Source organism: Protopterus annectens, chromosome 8.part0, assembly GCF_019279795.1.
Source record: "Protopterus annectens isolate FY-2018-M chromosome 8.part0, PAN1.0, whole genome shotgun sequence".
Classification (NCBI taxonomy): Eukaryota; Metazoa; Chordata; order Ceratodontiformes; family Protopteridae; genus Protopterus; species Protopterus annectens.
In genome coordinates, this window is record NC_056741.1 from 819,154,168 (window position 1) to 819,169,821 (window position 15,654).

Below are 15,654 nucleotides of genomic sequence, written 5' to 3' on the forward strand. Positions count from 1 at the left end.
TAAAGTGCAACTCCTGTGCTTGAACAAGAAAGATTGACTTTTGTTACAAAAAAAAAAAGCTGAGGAGGTCCTATTCCTGTAATGTTAATTTTACCAAGGAGTGAGAGGTTTTTCAGACATTTGTAAACTGTAACATTGTGGGATCTACAGACACTGTATTGCATGAAATAGTCTAGGTTTATTTGAGCTTTATTTTAAGTGATGTTACTTTGGTTTATTAATTCCCCTCTACAGTGCATTTACTTCTTCACATCTTGTTTGGGGTGTGAATTTTTGTTCACCAGAAACAGAATGTCTTTTAGATTAATTTTGTTTAACAAAAACTTTAGTGGCTGATATTATAGACCCTCTTAGATGTGTAGACAGTAACAGAAAGGGGGATTAACAACTTTGATCAAGTCCATAAGGACATTTCATATGCCATATGGGAATCCTTCTGTTACAGCCTACTAGATTCTGCATTCATGAGACTCCCTTTCCTGAAAATATTCTAGGGCTTGTTCTTATATGGTCATTCTAAAAAATACAGCACTATACCATAGTCTCTTCAACCTTCCAAAACAGAAGCCCACTCATTTCATCCAATGTTGTCCACTTCCACAGTCTGCATGCAGTAATGAAAAGTCAGTATCCATAGCCAGTGAACTGTTCTCATCTTAGTTGTGAAGTTTGTGTATTGTATTACCCAGTGTGTATACCCTCCCACCCTCTCAACACACAAATCCAAGAGCTTATCCCAGTTCATGTTACACCTCTTACTTACTGAGATAAGGAAGAAGACCATGCAGGTGAGGGAGAAGCCACTTGTGTATCCCAGGTAACCTAATTGGAGAAAAAAAACAAACAAACCAGTTAGATAAGCAAGCAAACAGAAAACGAAGAAACATAAATTAACAGCAACCTAGCTGATCTGCTTCCGAGATAATAAACCATTTTCTGCTCACTTGTTTGAAAATATTTCCCCAATTTGTCTCCTACACTGCTTGCAAAACCCATCACATTGTTGTACTTCAGACCAAATAAAAGTTCAATTATGTAGGGACTTACCATAAATGTAGTAGAGAAATGTCTCTAGAGGATACTCAAAGCAATATGGAGAAAAATGTATATCCTGGATGACTATAGAATAAGCATTCTAGTGCCAGTTTACAAGAATAAAGTGGATATTCTCAACTGTGGGCATTGTAGACGTATCAAACTCCTGTCACGTTGCAAGAATAAGCTGGATAGGGTGATTGATAAATGAATACACGGAGTACTAGAAAGTAATATGGGAGATGAGAAGTTTGGATTCAGATCAGGATGCAACACAATTCACCTGATGTTTGTAGTGAGGCAGATAGCTGAGAAGAAACTAGACAAGAGGAAAGAGTCCCACTGGCTATTCCTGGCTTGGAGAAAGCATATGACAAGGTCCTATGAAAGTTGATTTGGGCACTTCACAAGGGTTAGAAGTCCTGGTAACATTGGTAGAATTAGTACAGTTTATGTACAAAGACCCAAAGGCAAAAGTACAATCAGAGGAGTTCCCAGAGGGGATGGGTGCACGTCTAAGAGTTCAGCTCTGAGCCAACTGCCATTCATACTGGTTATAGATTATATTAGCAAACAAGTCAGAGAACACAATTCAATAAAGTTGCTGTACACAGATGATGTGGCATTACAAGCAAACTCTGAAGAAGAACTTCAGCAAATGATAGGGGAACAGAATGCAAAACTGAAGGCACAAGGTAAGAAGCTTAGTAAAGAGAAGACAGGTATTGTGGCAGTAAATGGGAGAAATCAAAAGTAGTTGAAACATGAGATACAGTGAAATAGTAGAACAGGTTAATATCTTCTGTATCTCAGAGGGGTGGTTGAGAAGAAGTGAATAAGGCAGTCAAAGCTAGAATCAGAGAGGCTGTAGCCAATTATTACAGAAGAATGTCAAATAAGCACAACAGTATGGTGTCCATAACAGCGGTGAGACTAGTACCTAGCATGTGGTACAGAAACCAGGGCAAAGAAGGCAGAGCACTTGAGGAAATGCCTGAGACTGGTGATAGGATGCACACTGTGAGACAGACAAAGAAATGAGGACATCAGTGCAGAAGCCAAAGTAGGTCAAAAAGAACAGATTACAGTGATTCAGGAACACATGCAGGAAAGCAGAAGATTATCTGTCAAAGAAGATTTAGGAGAGACAGGAAGAAGGCAAGAGGAAACAAGAATGCCTAGATGGATTGTGTGAGTGAAGACGTGACAGTCAGGCATGACTGTTGAGGAATGTAGGACAGTGATACTGAACTGATAAGACATGGAAACAGTTGATGCAACAACCTGACCATATGTAGTAAATTTGAATCAAGAAGTTGATTATTACCATAAATGTTGCTCTTCAAATACATTACTGCTGCAGTACTGACTCTTGGGATTCCTGCCTGCAGAATCCAGTCACTGGCCCAAATATCAGAATTTTCATCTTCTGCTGCCATGCCTAGCAGACTCCTTCCTCTACTAACATCATGGCATGGTGGTATAAATGGATGTCTGTTGGTGCCATCTTCAAGTCTTTCTTGCCCTAGCAGGTTCAGGAAATGTTCTAGGAGCCACAGTATTATCCTCCTATGGATGACCCATTCCTATTGGAAGAGAACTACCAGAAGGCTTCCTGCAAGCCTACACCACAAACCAGAGAAGAACCAGGATATATGGGCTGGAGGGAAGGAACTGATACTGTAATAGTAAACACACGCAACCAAATATTTTTATTAACTGTTTATACATAACTGCACTATGTTCTTCGTAATATGCTGTTGTATTATTGACTCTTTGGATGACTACCATGTCATGTATCAATTGATGAGGTGTATTTGGCTTACCAGAAAATTGACATAGCACTTAACAACATGATCATGGAGGGAACAATTGACAATAATACGCACAAATTTTTGTCAGTGCCGAAACCTAAGATTCCAATCATTTTCGGCATACCGAAGGTACACAAAAATGTAAGTGACCCTCCATTAAGACCTATTGTGTCAGCTGACTGTTCTAAAACTCTTCCTATGGCCAAATTTGTGGACTACAAGATTAAACATATTTGTAGCAACTATAAACACATATTGAAAGATTCATGGGACTTACTAAGAAGTATTACATCAAACCTCTTAACTGAGAACTTGATTTTTGTCACTATAGATGTGGTGGATCTCTTCACTTGCATACCACACCATGAAGGCATGAGTATATTTGAAGATATAGTCTTCATGGACAATTTTCTAGCACATTCAGAAAAAGTTGCAATAGTGGAGTTAATGGATACAATATTGAAATACAACTTTATAACATTTAATGGAGAATTTTACCAACAAACAAAAGGGGTAGCAATGGGTGCGGCGTGCGCACCAACCTATGCAAATATAGTGCTAGCAGGTTGGGAATTGAATCATATCCTGAATTCAGGATACCAACAATATTGGTCGTTATACAGACGTTACCTCGATGATATTGTCATTTTGTGGACAGGAGGCAACGAAAAATTGACTGAATTTCTAGACTATATCAACAGCACTACCCGTTATTTGAGATTTACACACTCCACCTCTCTTGACAAGTTACAATACTTGGATGTTGAAGTTTACAAGAGTGAGAACAAAAAAGATTTAGAAACCAAGGTATTCAGGAAAAACACCTTTTGCAATTCTTTCCTGCATTACAACAGCGCACACCCTCCACATTGTAAAAGGAACATTGTCAAGGGACAATTTGTGAGAGGGTGTCGCATGACCAGCAGGGATGAGGATTTCTTGGTTGAATGTAACATCTTAGAATGTATGTTCTTAGCTAGAGGATACCCACCGGATTTTATCAAAGATATTAGAAAAGAGGTGGAACAACATAGACAGACAAAATTTAAACCCATTAAGGGTTGTCCGACCTACATTATTTATTCTATGACAAGTGGTGATAATATGGATACCCATTTTAACACTAGTAAGAACAATGCACCAGGTGATTTTGAATACCAATCAGCATTATTTTTAGAATTCAACTTGTTCAACTCTAAAGTAAAAAGAATCTTTCAAACTGAGCGGGACAAATTCATATCCTTTTCGGACATTCCGAACATCAAAGAAAGGGTTCCAAAAGTTGTATATAAGAATGCACGTAGCATCAAAAAATTTTTAGAAAATAACCAAGTTAATGACATCAATAATGTTTTTGAGAAGACACGCTCTAGCAGTACTACTTATGGAACATTTAATTGCGGACGTTGTAAACAGTGCCCATACATTTCTAACAAAAGAGAAATATTCCTAGAAGCTAGGGAAATGAATATATACAGCACAGGTTATTTTAACTGCGAATCCCAGGGAGTAGTTTATTTGGCAACGTGCTCAAATTGCAACTCCTACTATGTCGGAAAAACAGAAAGAATATTAAAGAGAAGAATATATGAACACCTGTATGAAATACAAAAAGAAAAAGACACGAATGCTTTGTTCAAACACACAAAAACCTGTAAAGAGTCAAAATTTTCTTTTTTTGTTTTAGAACAGGTGAAAAAAGAAATTAGAGGAGGCCCCTGGGAAGAATGGCTGAAGTATAAGGAATTATGTTGGCAAATATTATTAGAAGCCAACAAACAACCGGGTTTAAATGAATGCATTTCCCTAGATTCAGTCTTGAAACTGAGAGCAGCTAAAATATGAAGTGAACTAGCAATAGCTTACCATAAAAGAACAGCAGATGGCACCATTGTTCACCACTTTATCCCTGATTTTAAACAAAACCTTTTCCCTAATATTCATATATTTACATAAACTTAACTGAGGTTTTTATCATATTTATTTATTTATTTGATTTAATAATGTATTTATGTATTAAAGCACAATTTGATTAATCAATTTTAAAGTTTTTAAACATCAGAACAAATTTCAGAACAGATTTTAATTGAATTTTATGATATTTATATACTATATACTGTTTTCTTATTATAATGAGCCCTTTTGTCTTTCATGTTTCGCTATTGGTTTAAATAGAATGCAATTGTTTTAATTGGTCTTTTTTCTTTGAATTTTACTACTTAATGGTTCATCAATTAAACTTAATTGTCTGATGAAGTCGTAGCACCAAGCTGACGAAAACGCATTGATTTGCTCTAAAGCGTTTACCTTGTGGATTATTTTGTGGATTTCAGTATCGTTGTGAAGTACAATAAAGTGCGGTTTTAGTGCGCTGTTTCCAGCTTCTTTCTTTTATTGGTTCTTCAAATACATTACTGCTGCAGTACTGACTCTTGGGATTCCTGCCTGCAGAATCCAGTCACTGGCCCAAATATCAGAATTTTTATCTTCTGCCGCCATGCCTAGCAGACTCCTTCCTCTACTAACATCATGGCATGGTGGTATAAATGGATGTCTGTTGGTGCCATCTTCAAGTCTTTCTTGCCCTAGCAGGTTCAGGAAATGTTCTAGGAGCCACAGCATTATCCGCCTATGGATGACCCATTCCTATTGGAAGAGAACTACCAGAAGGCTTCCTGCAAGCCTACACCACAACCCAGAGAAGAACCAGGATATATGGGCTGGAGGGAAGGAACTGATACTGTAATAGTGAACACACGCAACCAAATATTTGTATTAACTGTTTATACATAACTGCACTATGTTCTTCATAATATGCTGTTGTATTATTGACTCTTTGGATGACTACCAGATCTTAAGGAAAAGAGGATGGCTTGCCCTTAATCTAAAGACAAGAAATTTCCAAAATGTAATACTTCTCTGCAAACTTTGACTTCAGGCCAACTTGATGGACTGATGTTGCAACTAGATTGTTCAAGATGCTCAACAAACTGCAGCAAGAAAGATCTGAAGATGTTGCCAGTGAATGTCACTTTCTACCTCGACAGTGTTAGTGGAGGAGTCTGCAGAGGCCTGGAGGGTGAAGGCAAAAGCTCTGGTATTTAGGACAGAAGTCTAGCTTTTGCAGGCAGGAATTTCAAGCAACAGTACTGGAAGAGAGAGTTAAGAATAACATTAACACATTCCAGCAGCTCAAACTAAAGTGCAAATTGACCACTTCCTGGTACTGTAACGAAATATAGCAAGACATGTATTCAACACATTAGTGACTATCAATCTTATGATTAGCTATTAATATGCAGATATGAAGGTTTGCATCTAAAGACTTAAATTCCTTTATCCCAAGGATTTTGTTTGTTCCCGAAACAGAGTGATTTTTTATTTAGTGCATATATGCTTTCGATACCATACCACATGATGGAACAGTTTATAAGTTGATAGCCTTAAACCATAAATCCCTACTTGGTAAGATGCATAACCAACTGACTTAGAGATAGAATGCAAACTGTCTGAGTGAATGAGTGATGCCTGCTCAGACAGAGAAAAGATTACTAGAGGTGATCCATAGGGATCGATATTGGGGCCCACTTATTTTGACATCTATTTTTCAGACCTCTAAACTGATAACTGTGATCTATGGTTAACAAAGTTTGCTGATGACTCCAAGTTGGGTGTGGTTGTCATATTTCTCTTTGGATATATTTGTCCTTCAAAAAGAACTAACTCAACTCAATTCCTGGTACTTACAAAAGAGGCTCAAACTAAATGCCAAGAAAATGTAGCATCAGCCCCCTTGGGAAGCAGAAACATTCTACATCCATCTGCATTAAAAACATCCCATTATCATATGAATCAGTGATGAGATATTTGGGCACTTGGGTTGACATGTCCCTCTCCTTTTACCAACACATGATTCTAGGCAGGAAATCCTTCCACATTTCACAACTAACTGCCATAGGGTTGGGTTTAGGGGCATGGTTAGGGTTAGCACACATACGTAAGGAGTTGCAAGGGGGCACCATAGTGGAGATCTACACAAGGCACAAGATAAGATAGATACAGTTCTGGCCCATCTCACAGAACAACTTCCATTCAAAATGTGTCTGTGAGAGGAAAATATCACTTGTCACCTGTTGCAAGTAGGCACACTCAGTATCTGTAGTTTTGGATAGTGAAACATAATACTTCCTGTTGAAAATCTTTGTTGAGTTTAATGACACAATCAAAAGGAGAAAGCCATTCAATCATACTTGTTGATTGAGGTTATTTGTAGTCTAGGTAAACCACCAGATCTTGAACACCAGTGCAAAGCTTCAGTAAAAACAGTTCTGATAAGCTTACGTTCTCTAAAAAGAAATAGATACTGCTAAAAATCTGCTTTATCTAGACTGCCACCACCCAAGTCTGTGGAGAAAATGGCTAAGGTGGAGAAACCTTCCATACCTAAAGATGTCAGCCCAACTTTACCAGATGACTCAAACATTTGGAGAGACCCCTGGATGATGCAGAAAAAGGAGCTTGGCTACAAAGCACATTTATCTCCTTAGTAAAGACTGCAGGAAGCCTGTAGGATGATCCATCAGTCCAGCTTGATAATGCCGCAGTCTGGATAAACCTAGAAACAATGGCCTGGGGTTTAAGGAGAACTAATAACAACCCCACCCCCCCAGGATTGCACCCTGTCCTAGTAATCATAACAAATGCAATGCTATTAGACCAGTGGTGGTGTGTGCCTTGACAATAACCACCCTTAGGTTCTACCAGCTTTTTTAAGTTGGGCAAGGCCTGCAAGTTCTGGACAATCCTGAATTTCAGGGTACCCATCCAATTGTGTAAACAATGTTTGAAGGCAGACAGGGCAATGCACTACTTGACTTGCAAGGGCCAGTGCTAGGTGATGATCTTTTCTCACCATTTAGTTTTATTTACTCCCTGATATAGATTCAGATTCCTTGTTCTAGTGTTGGCTGCACCTTTTCACACATCAGGAAATAAGCGGTTGCAGATAATGGGATCCCTGAGGCAATGAGAAATCAAGGCACAGGTATTCCTTCAGGAGTCGGTATGACACTGAGTACAGAGAGACTGACAACAGCCTTTCCTGATAGTTAAGATTTTTAAAGCCAAGCTTATTTATATTAGGAACTTCTGTGTTTTTTTTAGTTTTTGATACGTTTAAAAGATGCATGACAAACAGTGCATTACATTTTATAATTGGTGTAACCAGGATAGAAAATGGGAAAAATAACTTCCTTGATTTTGGAAGAGATGTCCTTGGTGATTAACTAATATATAGAAGGGTTTCCTGACCATGGTTGATACATGGTGCTCACAGGAGAGGCAGCTATCTACCCAGGTGCCCAGGTCTCTGATGACAGACTCATTGGGGAAGGGGGAGACATTGATGCTGTAGGTAGTAGCAGTTTGTTATACAGCTGCATTTTTTTTGCATTTAGTTTAAGTCCTTTCTTATTGTGCCATGTGTGTAGAATGCATGACAGTTTCACTTGAAAGGGAATTTGTATAATTTGTTGATTTGACAGCTACATCCAACTTGCAATCATTCAGAGATTCATGATGTTCATCGTTAGATCACTGTTGCAGGGGAAATGTCCTGCTAAGGACTGGATGACCTGCCAGCTTCCAAAGCTTTATGGCACCTTCCATGTACCCTAACTGCTGTACAGCTTGTGATGAGTGGTATAAAGTAAGTGGTCAGGATTCCACACTCTTAGAACATTCCTGCCACTGAAGTGCATTGTTTTGCATTTGCTGGTTGTCACTGTAAAGTTTGAACTCAAAACTTACTTTTTTAGTCAGCAGGTAAGACCAATTAACCAAAGCTCTGCTTCCTGCTTGTTAGTTACTTTTTTTGGTAGAGACATGGAATTGTCTCCCAGCTGTTTGGTTGTTCCCTCTCCAATCTGCAAAAAGGAAACGTTACACAGGAGGCTTCAGGCTTGATGCCTTAGCCATCACTGTGTGAGACTGCTGTTGCAATTGTGGGCTCTCAGACCACTGTTCATTTTTTCTTGGTTCCTCTGGTGGTGCTTCTTGGGAAGCCACCAAGGATCAAGAATCTGGCATGTTCTCTGTGGCTGTTCAGCTGTCCTCTTTGGGCAAGGACGCTCAGTCAGAGGACAGTAATTAGATTTAGACTATATTTCTCAAGTTCTTGCTGTGCAGAAAGGGGAATCTGACTCTGAGGAAAGTTTTCTTCAGATTCCCCACCTGAAGAATTATCTTTTTTCTGATACTACTACAAGAATGAAGGAATTACTTCAGTGGGAACAAAAAAGAAATTTCAGAATCCAAGCAAAGATCTTTAGTTGTTGTAAGTTAATTTTCATGAACATGCAGACATTCCTCCTGTTGTACCAGCCTTACAGGATGATTTTGTTGCAGCCAGCAGATTGCCTAACAGTCATCCACCTGCCCCCCCCAAAGCCTAATAAAATTATGTAAAGCTCCCTAGATAAACAAATTTCTCTAGCATCCTAGATCAAAACCTGCAGTAATTCCTCTGACAAAACCATCTTTTACCAAACACCACTTGGCATCTAACCCTATTTCTTTTGACAAAGATGGGAAAGCCTTTGATAAGTTTGGTAAGAAAATTTATACTTCTTCCATCTTAGCCTTCAGAATAGTGAATTGTCAGGCTCACGTGTCTATGTTCCTGCTGGTCTCTTTTGACACTATGAAAGTGTTAATTGCTGACCTCCCTTTTTTAGAGACTAATGCACATCTGAATTATTTAACATTTACCATCTCTTAGGTAATCAAACACTCTCTTAGATGTACGTATGACACTACAGATGCTGTTTCTAGAGCAGCAGCCACTGCATCAGTGATGAGATTATTTGCTTGGTTACATTCTCAGAGTTCATCAGAGGATGTCAGTGCTGGTATCCTGAATGTTCTCATGGAGAGAAAGGTATTATTTGGCCCTTCCTGTGCTGAGATCCTTAAAGGATTTAGGTTCACTGGTAAGTACTAGGCTAGTTGCGCATGTGGGCCATTTTAAGACTAGTCAGTTTCCCTTTTGGTGCTTGAATTAACCTACCCTGTTTGGTGTTAGATTGGGCTTACCCATCCCATGGTCGACAAAAAAAGTTATGTACTCACCATAATGTTCCATCTGTGCTGTCCATTTTCATTCTTCCTCAGCTGATGGATTTGGATCTGATACTCTGATCTGACTTGGCTGCTTCTACCAGATCCTTGAATCCAAAACTCTCGAGCTTCTCCCTTTACCCATAGTGCCCTACCAACCTAACATACCTCAGATCTTGTTTGCTGCCATTCAGCTTCACATGTGGATCTTGTCAATCTTGAGCTTTGGGAACTGTTTTTCAAAATAACCATGAGTTTACTTAAAAAAAACGTATCCCTTACTTTAATTTACTTTCTGCTACCTCCCTTGCTTTACTGTTAATTTTCTTCAGCTGTTTTGACCCTTATTAGTTGCTACAGTTTCTCTTGGTACGGCTCCACAGTACCTTTGTTGTTATGTTATTATTTACATTTTCTTTCTTGCTCGTTGGAGTATTCCTTATATACCATTGTTGGTAGTAGTTCCTTTATTTCCTGTTTTCTTCCTTAAAAAAATAGTTTTAAGTTAGTATTTTCTTTTTTTGTGGACTTAGCTTAGAGCGGTATGGCTGACAAGCCTACCAGATTTAAAAAATGCATCACCTGTGGGCATAAAATCCCAAACTTGGATGTCCACAGAGAATGTATATACTCCTTGGGACCCCCACTCATTCCAGAGTATGGGGAGTCTCTGGGTCAGGAACCTATCCCTTCAACATATTCTATTCATCGTGATGACAAGGTTAATATCCCTGGAGCGTATGGCTTGGAAGGATTGGGATTTTTTTAAGTGTAGCATGTCCAACAACTGGGTTTGACATGGCCTTGTATGTTAGGCAGAGATCACCTCTGAGTAGGCAAAATGTGACAGAGTACAGCTGGAGTTTCTTTAGATGGTCAGCATAAGGCATCTGCTTTGGGCCTGTGATTCTTTTTCTGAGGTATTTCTGTGGCCTTTCTAGTTGTTGGAGATGTCTTGTGAGGTACATACCAAACGGGGCACTATATTTCCATAATGGGTCTAATGAGGGATGAGTACAGAGGGACAAGGACCTCCTTTTTTCTGGATGAAAAGCCCTTAGTGATGAGGTGTGCCACGTAGAAGGATTTTCTAACTGTTGCGGCTATGTGGTTATCAAAGGTGAGACCACTGTCCACCTGTGTCCCAAGGTCTCTTATGTTTAGTGTACTGCCACCTATGTGGTAGTTCACAGGTATGTGTTTTTTTTCCAAAGGGGACAACTATACATTTTTTGGCATTTAGCTTGAGCCCATGGCTCTGGCACCAGGCATCTGTTTTGTTAAGGGCCTTTTGTAGTATATCCTCATCATTTGGGGGTTCAAAAATGGCTCCCAGCTTGCAGTCATCTGCGAACTTTGTAAGCCAGAGTCCCGTAGTGTTGGCCTGTACTTCAGAGAAGTAGATGCCAAACAAGAGTGGTCCCAGGACAAAACCCTGCGGTACACCACTTGTCACTTGTCTGGAGCTGGATTTAGAGTTGGCTACTTTTACAGTGTGTGTGTTCTGTCAGTAAGCCAGTTTGCAACCCGTCGAGTGATGTAGGGATTAATGCCCAATTTAGTAAGTTTATCTATGATTCCAGAGTGGGGGATATTGTCAAAAGCCTTGGCAAGGTCCAGGTAGGCTGTGTGAATCATCTTACCCTTGTCCACGGCTATGGAGACTGATTCAAAGAAGCTGATCAGGTTCAGGATGCAAGATCTGCCCTTCACTAACCCAAACTGGGAGGGGTCCAGTGTTTGAAGGTTGCCAGTGTCTTTGTTTATAAGTTCCATGATAATACGTTCCATGGCCTTGTAGATCAGGTTCATCAGACTGATGGGACGGTAGTTCCCGGATCAAAAGTGAATCACCCTTGTGGAGTAGGATGACCGTAGCTGTGCGCCACTCTGTGGGCACAAAGCCTGAGGTGAGGCTATGATTAAACATGACACATAGGTGAGGTGCCAGTTCATTTTGTAGTTCATGCAGTACACAGCCTGGGATGTCATCTGGTCCCATGGATGCTGTATTCTTGGCTTTGGAGAGTGTGTTTTTTACCTGAGTGGCAGTGATTACCAGAATTTGGCATTCTTTCGGTATTGAGATGGGCCCTTTAGGGGGTGAGAGGGGGGGTGAAGTTGGCATTGAATCTATCTGCCAGGATATTGGCAATATACTTGGGATCAGTATATCTAGTGCCATTCTGCTGTAGCTCAGAGCAGATCTGAGTATTGCCATTTAGATTCTTGACATAGCTATAGAATGCCTTGTGGTTATCTTTGGAATCTTTGGTAATTTTGTTTTTGTAACTAGCTTTGGAAGATTTTATGAGGGATCTCAGCTTTCTACTGAGGCTGGTGAGGGAGTTTTTTGAATCCTGGGTTCTTCCTCTTTTCTGCAACAGTTTCTTCCTTCTGTTGTACAGCTTGTTTATGGCAGGGGACCACCAGATTGGCTTCCTTTTTTTAGAGGACAGTGTTTTGGTTCTACTTGGGATAGCTCGGTCCATGCATGAGTGAATGTGCCCGTACAGCACCTTAGTGTAGGATTCATCAGTTGAACTTCCAGTTCCCATCTGCATTGGTGTCATGAAGTTTGTTACGTCTGACTTAAGAAGCATGAAGTTGGCTTTGGAGAAGCTTTTTTTTTACAGAGGATTCCTTAAAGGGGGGTGGGGGTGGGATGTGGATGTCAAGGGTGATTAGTTTATCATCTGATCTGACCAATGAGGGGGTGATCACTGGTGTGGCGCATTGAACTCCCATGTTAGTAATGACCAGATCTAGAATATTGGTACCGGTGGTGTGACTATGAATTAGTTGCTCTAGCGTGTTGGAATTTATGAATTCCAAATACCGTTGAGCAAAGGTGTTGGTACAGGAGTAGTTTTCCCAGTTAATGGCAGGGCAGTTTAAATCATCCAGTATTAGGGTGTTTGGTTGTATCTTAATATTTTCCAGTATGTTTAGAAAGGTGTAGTGAAAATCTTGGGGCATGGTGGGGATCTGTAGCAAGCTACAATTTGTATTGCAGTCTTACCTAGTGTTAGTTTCACCTGGAGAATTTCAGATGCATTGTGTTGGGCAACCAGCCTGGAGTTGTGAATATCCTTGGTGAATATGGACACTCCTCCACCTTTAGTGTTTTGGTCCTGGTGTAGTGGCTGAAAAGTGTGGTATGAGTTGTAGCCTGTATTACAGGGTGTTCTCTGGAGCTTTGAACCGGGTCTCAGTTACTGCACAGATATCTATGTTCTCCATTCTTAGGAGAGCCTTGAGAGAGTGCATCTTGAGGTTTAGACTTCTAGCATTGAGTAGCATTACCTTCAAATTTTGCTTGTTTGTACCCGTTATGGTTGTAGTTTTGTTCTTTGAACCTTGCCTAAAAAAGGCACTATACCAGTAACTTGAATCCCAGGGGCGACAAGTGCAAACAATCTCTTGCAAAGCATAATGGTTTGTCGATCATGTCGTCCCAGGCAGACAGATACTGGATCCCCTTTGAATGACACCAGAAGCATAGCCAATTATTGAAGTCAATCATTTTGTCCTTATACTGTGGTATCTTTCTGGGCAATGGCAGGATGCTACTCAGGGCTCGGATCATACCTGCCTGGGCTACATGATCCGAGAGCTCTTCCATGTCTCCTTTCATGTAGTCCAGGGAGGTACGTCTCAAGTCATTCACTCCAACGTTGGCAATGACAGTCATATTTGTACCTGTTGTGGAGTGACTTGAGTGCATGCGTTATGTGGCATGTCTTAAAAAACAATTCTAAAGGTACCTTGGGTGGAAGGGATCTCTAGTTTCTATTTTAATTTGAAGGAGATGGCTTTTTGGTCAGACCTTAGAATGATGAAGATACCCAAGGGATGGTACAAGATGCCCCCATATTAGTAAGAACAAGATCCAAGATGTTATTCCTCCTAGTGGGTACGCTGACTAATTGTTACAGGATGTTTGTATTGACAAAGTCCAGAAATCTCTGAATTTGTGCATTAGTGGCAGTATGGGTTTCCCAATCTATGGCTGGATAGTTTAGATCACTTAGGGAAATGGTATTGGGTTTACTACTGAGCGATTCCAGTTCCTGTAGATAGGTAGTGTGGCTTTCATACATGGACTTTTATAGCTAGCTAACATATGGTATGGGAAGAAGCTCTAGTGCATCAAGCTGATTTACCAGACATGATGTGAATCTCTTTTGGATGAAGACTGATGTGCCTCTGTCCTTTATTTCCTTCCTAAACAGTAGTCTAATAGTGTGGTCCAACATTTTAAACTATGTCTCAATCACTACACAGATTTGTACCTTCACCAGCGTGAAGATTACGTGTAGGGAGTGGTGCTGTTTTTTTCTATAGGCTCCTAGCATTGATCTGGAACACCTTCATATTATCCTTTGCTTGCTTCATTTCATTGGTAGATTATCAGGTTGTCATTGCCTAAAAAGGCACTATGGGTAGAAAATGTCTTTGTCAGTAGCCAGAACCCTAGAGAGGATAGATGCAGGCCATCTATGGTGAAGCAGTGTGGTCTGTTGATCATATCTTCATAGGCTGACAAATATTGTCTTCCCGCTTACAATGACATCAAAAACTTAGCCATTTACTAAAGTCAATTATTTTACTCATTGTAGCATCATCCTTGGAGAAGGTAAAATCCTGCTTACTGCTAGATTCATAGCTGTCTGGTACTTGTAGTTTGAGAGCTCAATCATGTCTCTTCATTTAGCCCAGGGAGGTACATATCTACGACACAGTTATACTGGTACTTGTTTTTCGAGTGCTTGAGTGTGTGTGTGTGTGTGTGTGTGTGTGTGTGTGTGTGTGTGTGTGTGTGTGTGTATGATGTGACAGATTCTGGCACTAGGCAAGCAATTAACAGTCATACTTGCCTTGCTGAGTCTGGTAAGAGTTACATCTGTATGTCTTTAAAATGAAGTTACCTATAACTAGAATAATTGGTTGGGTAGATGCCTGACTTATGGCCACTGCATTCATGAGTCAGACACTCTTTCTGCTATCTGTGGTAGTTGGCTGTGTGTGTTGTATGCCTGTGTTGCATTTTGAAGGTCTTTGAGGTTTAGGCAAGTTAATCTTTATATCATCAGCGTATGATGGATTATGTATATTGTGATGGCCTTGGTGAGGTTTGGTGTGCAGTGTACTGCTGAAAATTTGGGGGTCTGAGTTTGCTGTGTGTGACATTTGCACCCCCAATGACATTATAAATGTACATCTCTCACACACTGTGTTAAGTTGCTTGAGTAGTAGATGATCTTCAGACAACTGCTACACTGTCTCAAGATACCCATCTCAGTCAGGCTGGCTACAGAAGTGTGGGGAAATGCTGGTCCATGATTTTTACAGGAATGACTTGACAGGGCAAGGGTGACTACAAGTACTTGGGAGTTTGGATTGTTTAGGATACTGTTTGGGTGGACTTACCACTACAGTGTGGAGAAATGCCTTGCTATTTTTTCAGAGTTGTATTGCAGTTTAAGGTGTGTTTATTTGTGCTTGATACAGTTTATTTGAGCCTCAGACCTAGACTTCTATGCAGGTCTCTTACAAGGAAACAAAAGCTCTGTTGGGTGAATCAATAAAAAACTACAAGAAAAACCCATCCAAGCTACAGTTTTCACTATGTGATACCTTAAACCTTCTTGTAATAGAGATTTATAGGATATCTGCAAATGCCCCT

At 40.1% G+C, this 15,654-nt stretch overlaps 1 protein-coding gene across 2 annotated transcripts in view; it reads right to left on the bottom strand.

The window, feature by feature from the left end:
- Positions 1-15,654, bottom strand: part of SLC38A5 (solute carrier family 38 member 5) — a 776,684-nt gene that overhangs the window by 261,217 nt on the left and 499,813 nt on the right. For both annotated transcript variants that reach the window (XM_044080289.1, XM_044080288.1), the window contains one exon: positions 764-822. In XM_044080289.1, coding sequence (XP_043936224.1) covers positions 764-822 — 59 coding nt within the window. The remainder of the gene's footprint in view (positions 1-763; positions 823-15,654) is intronic.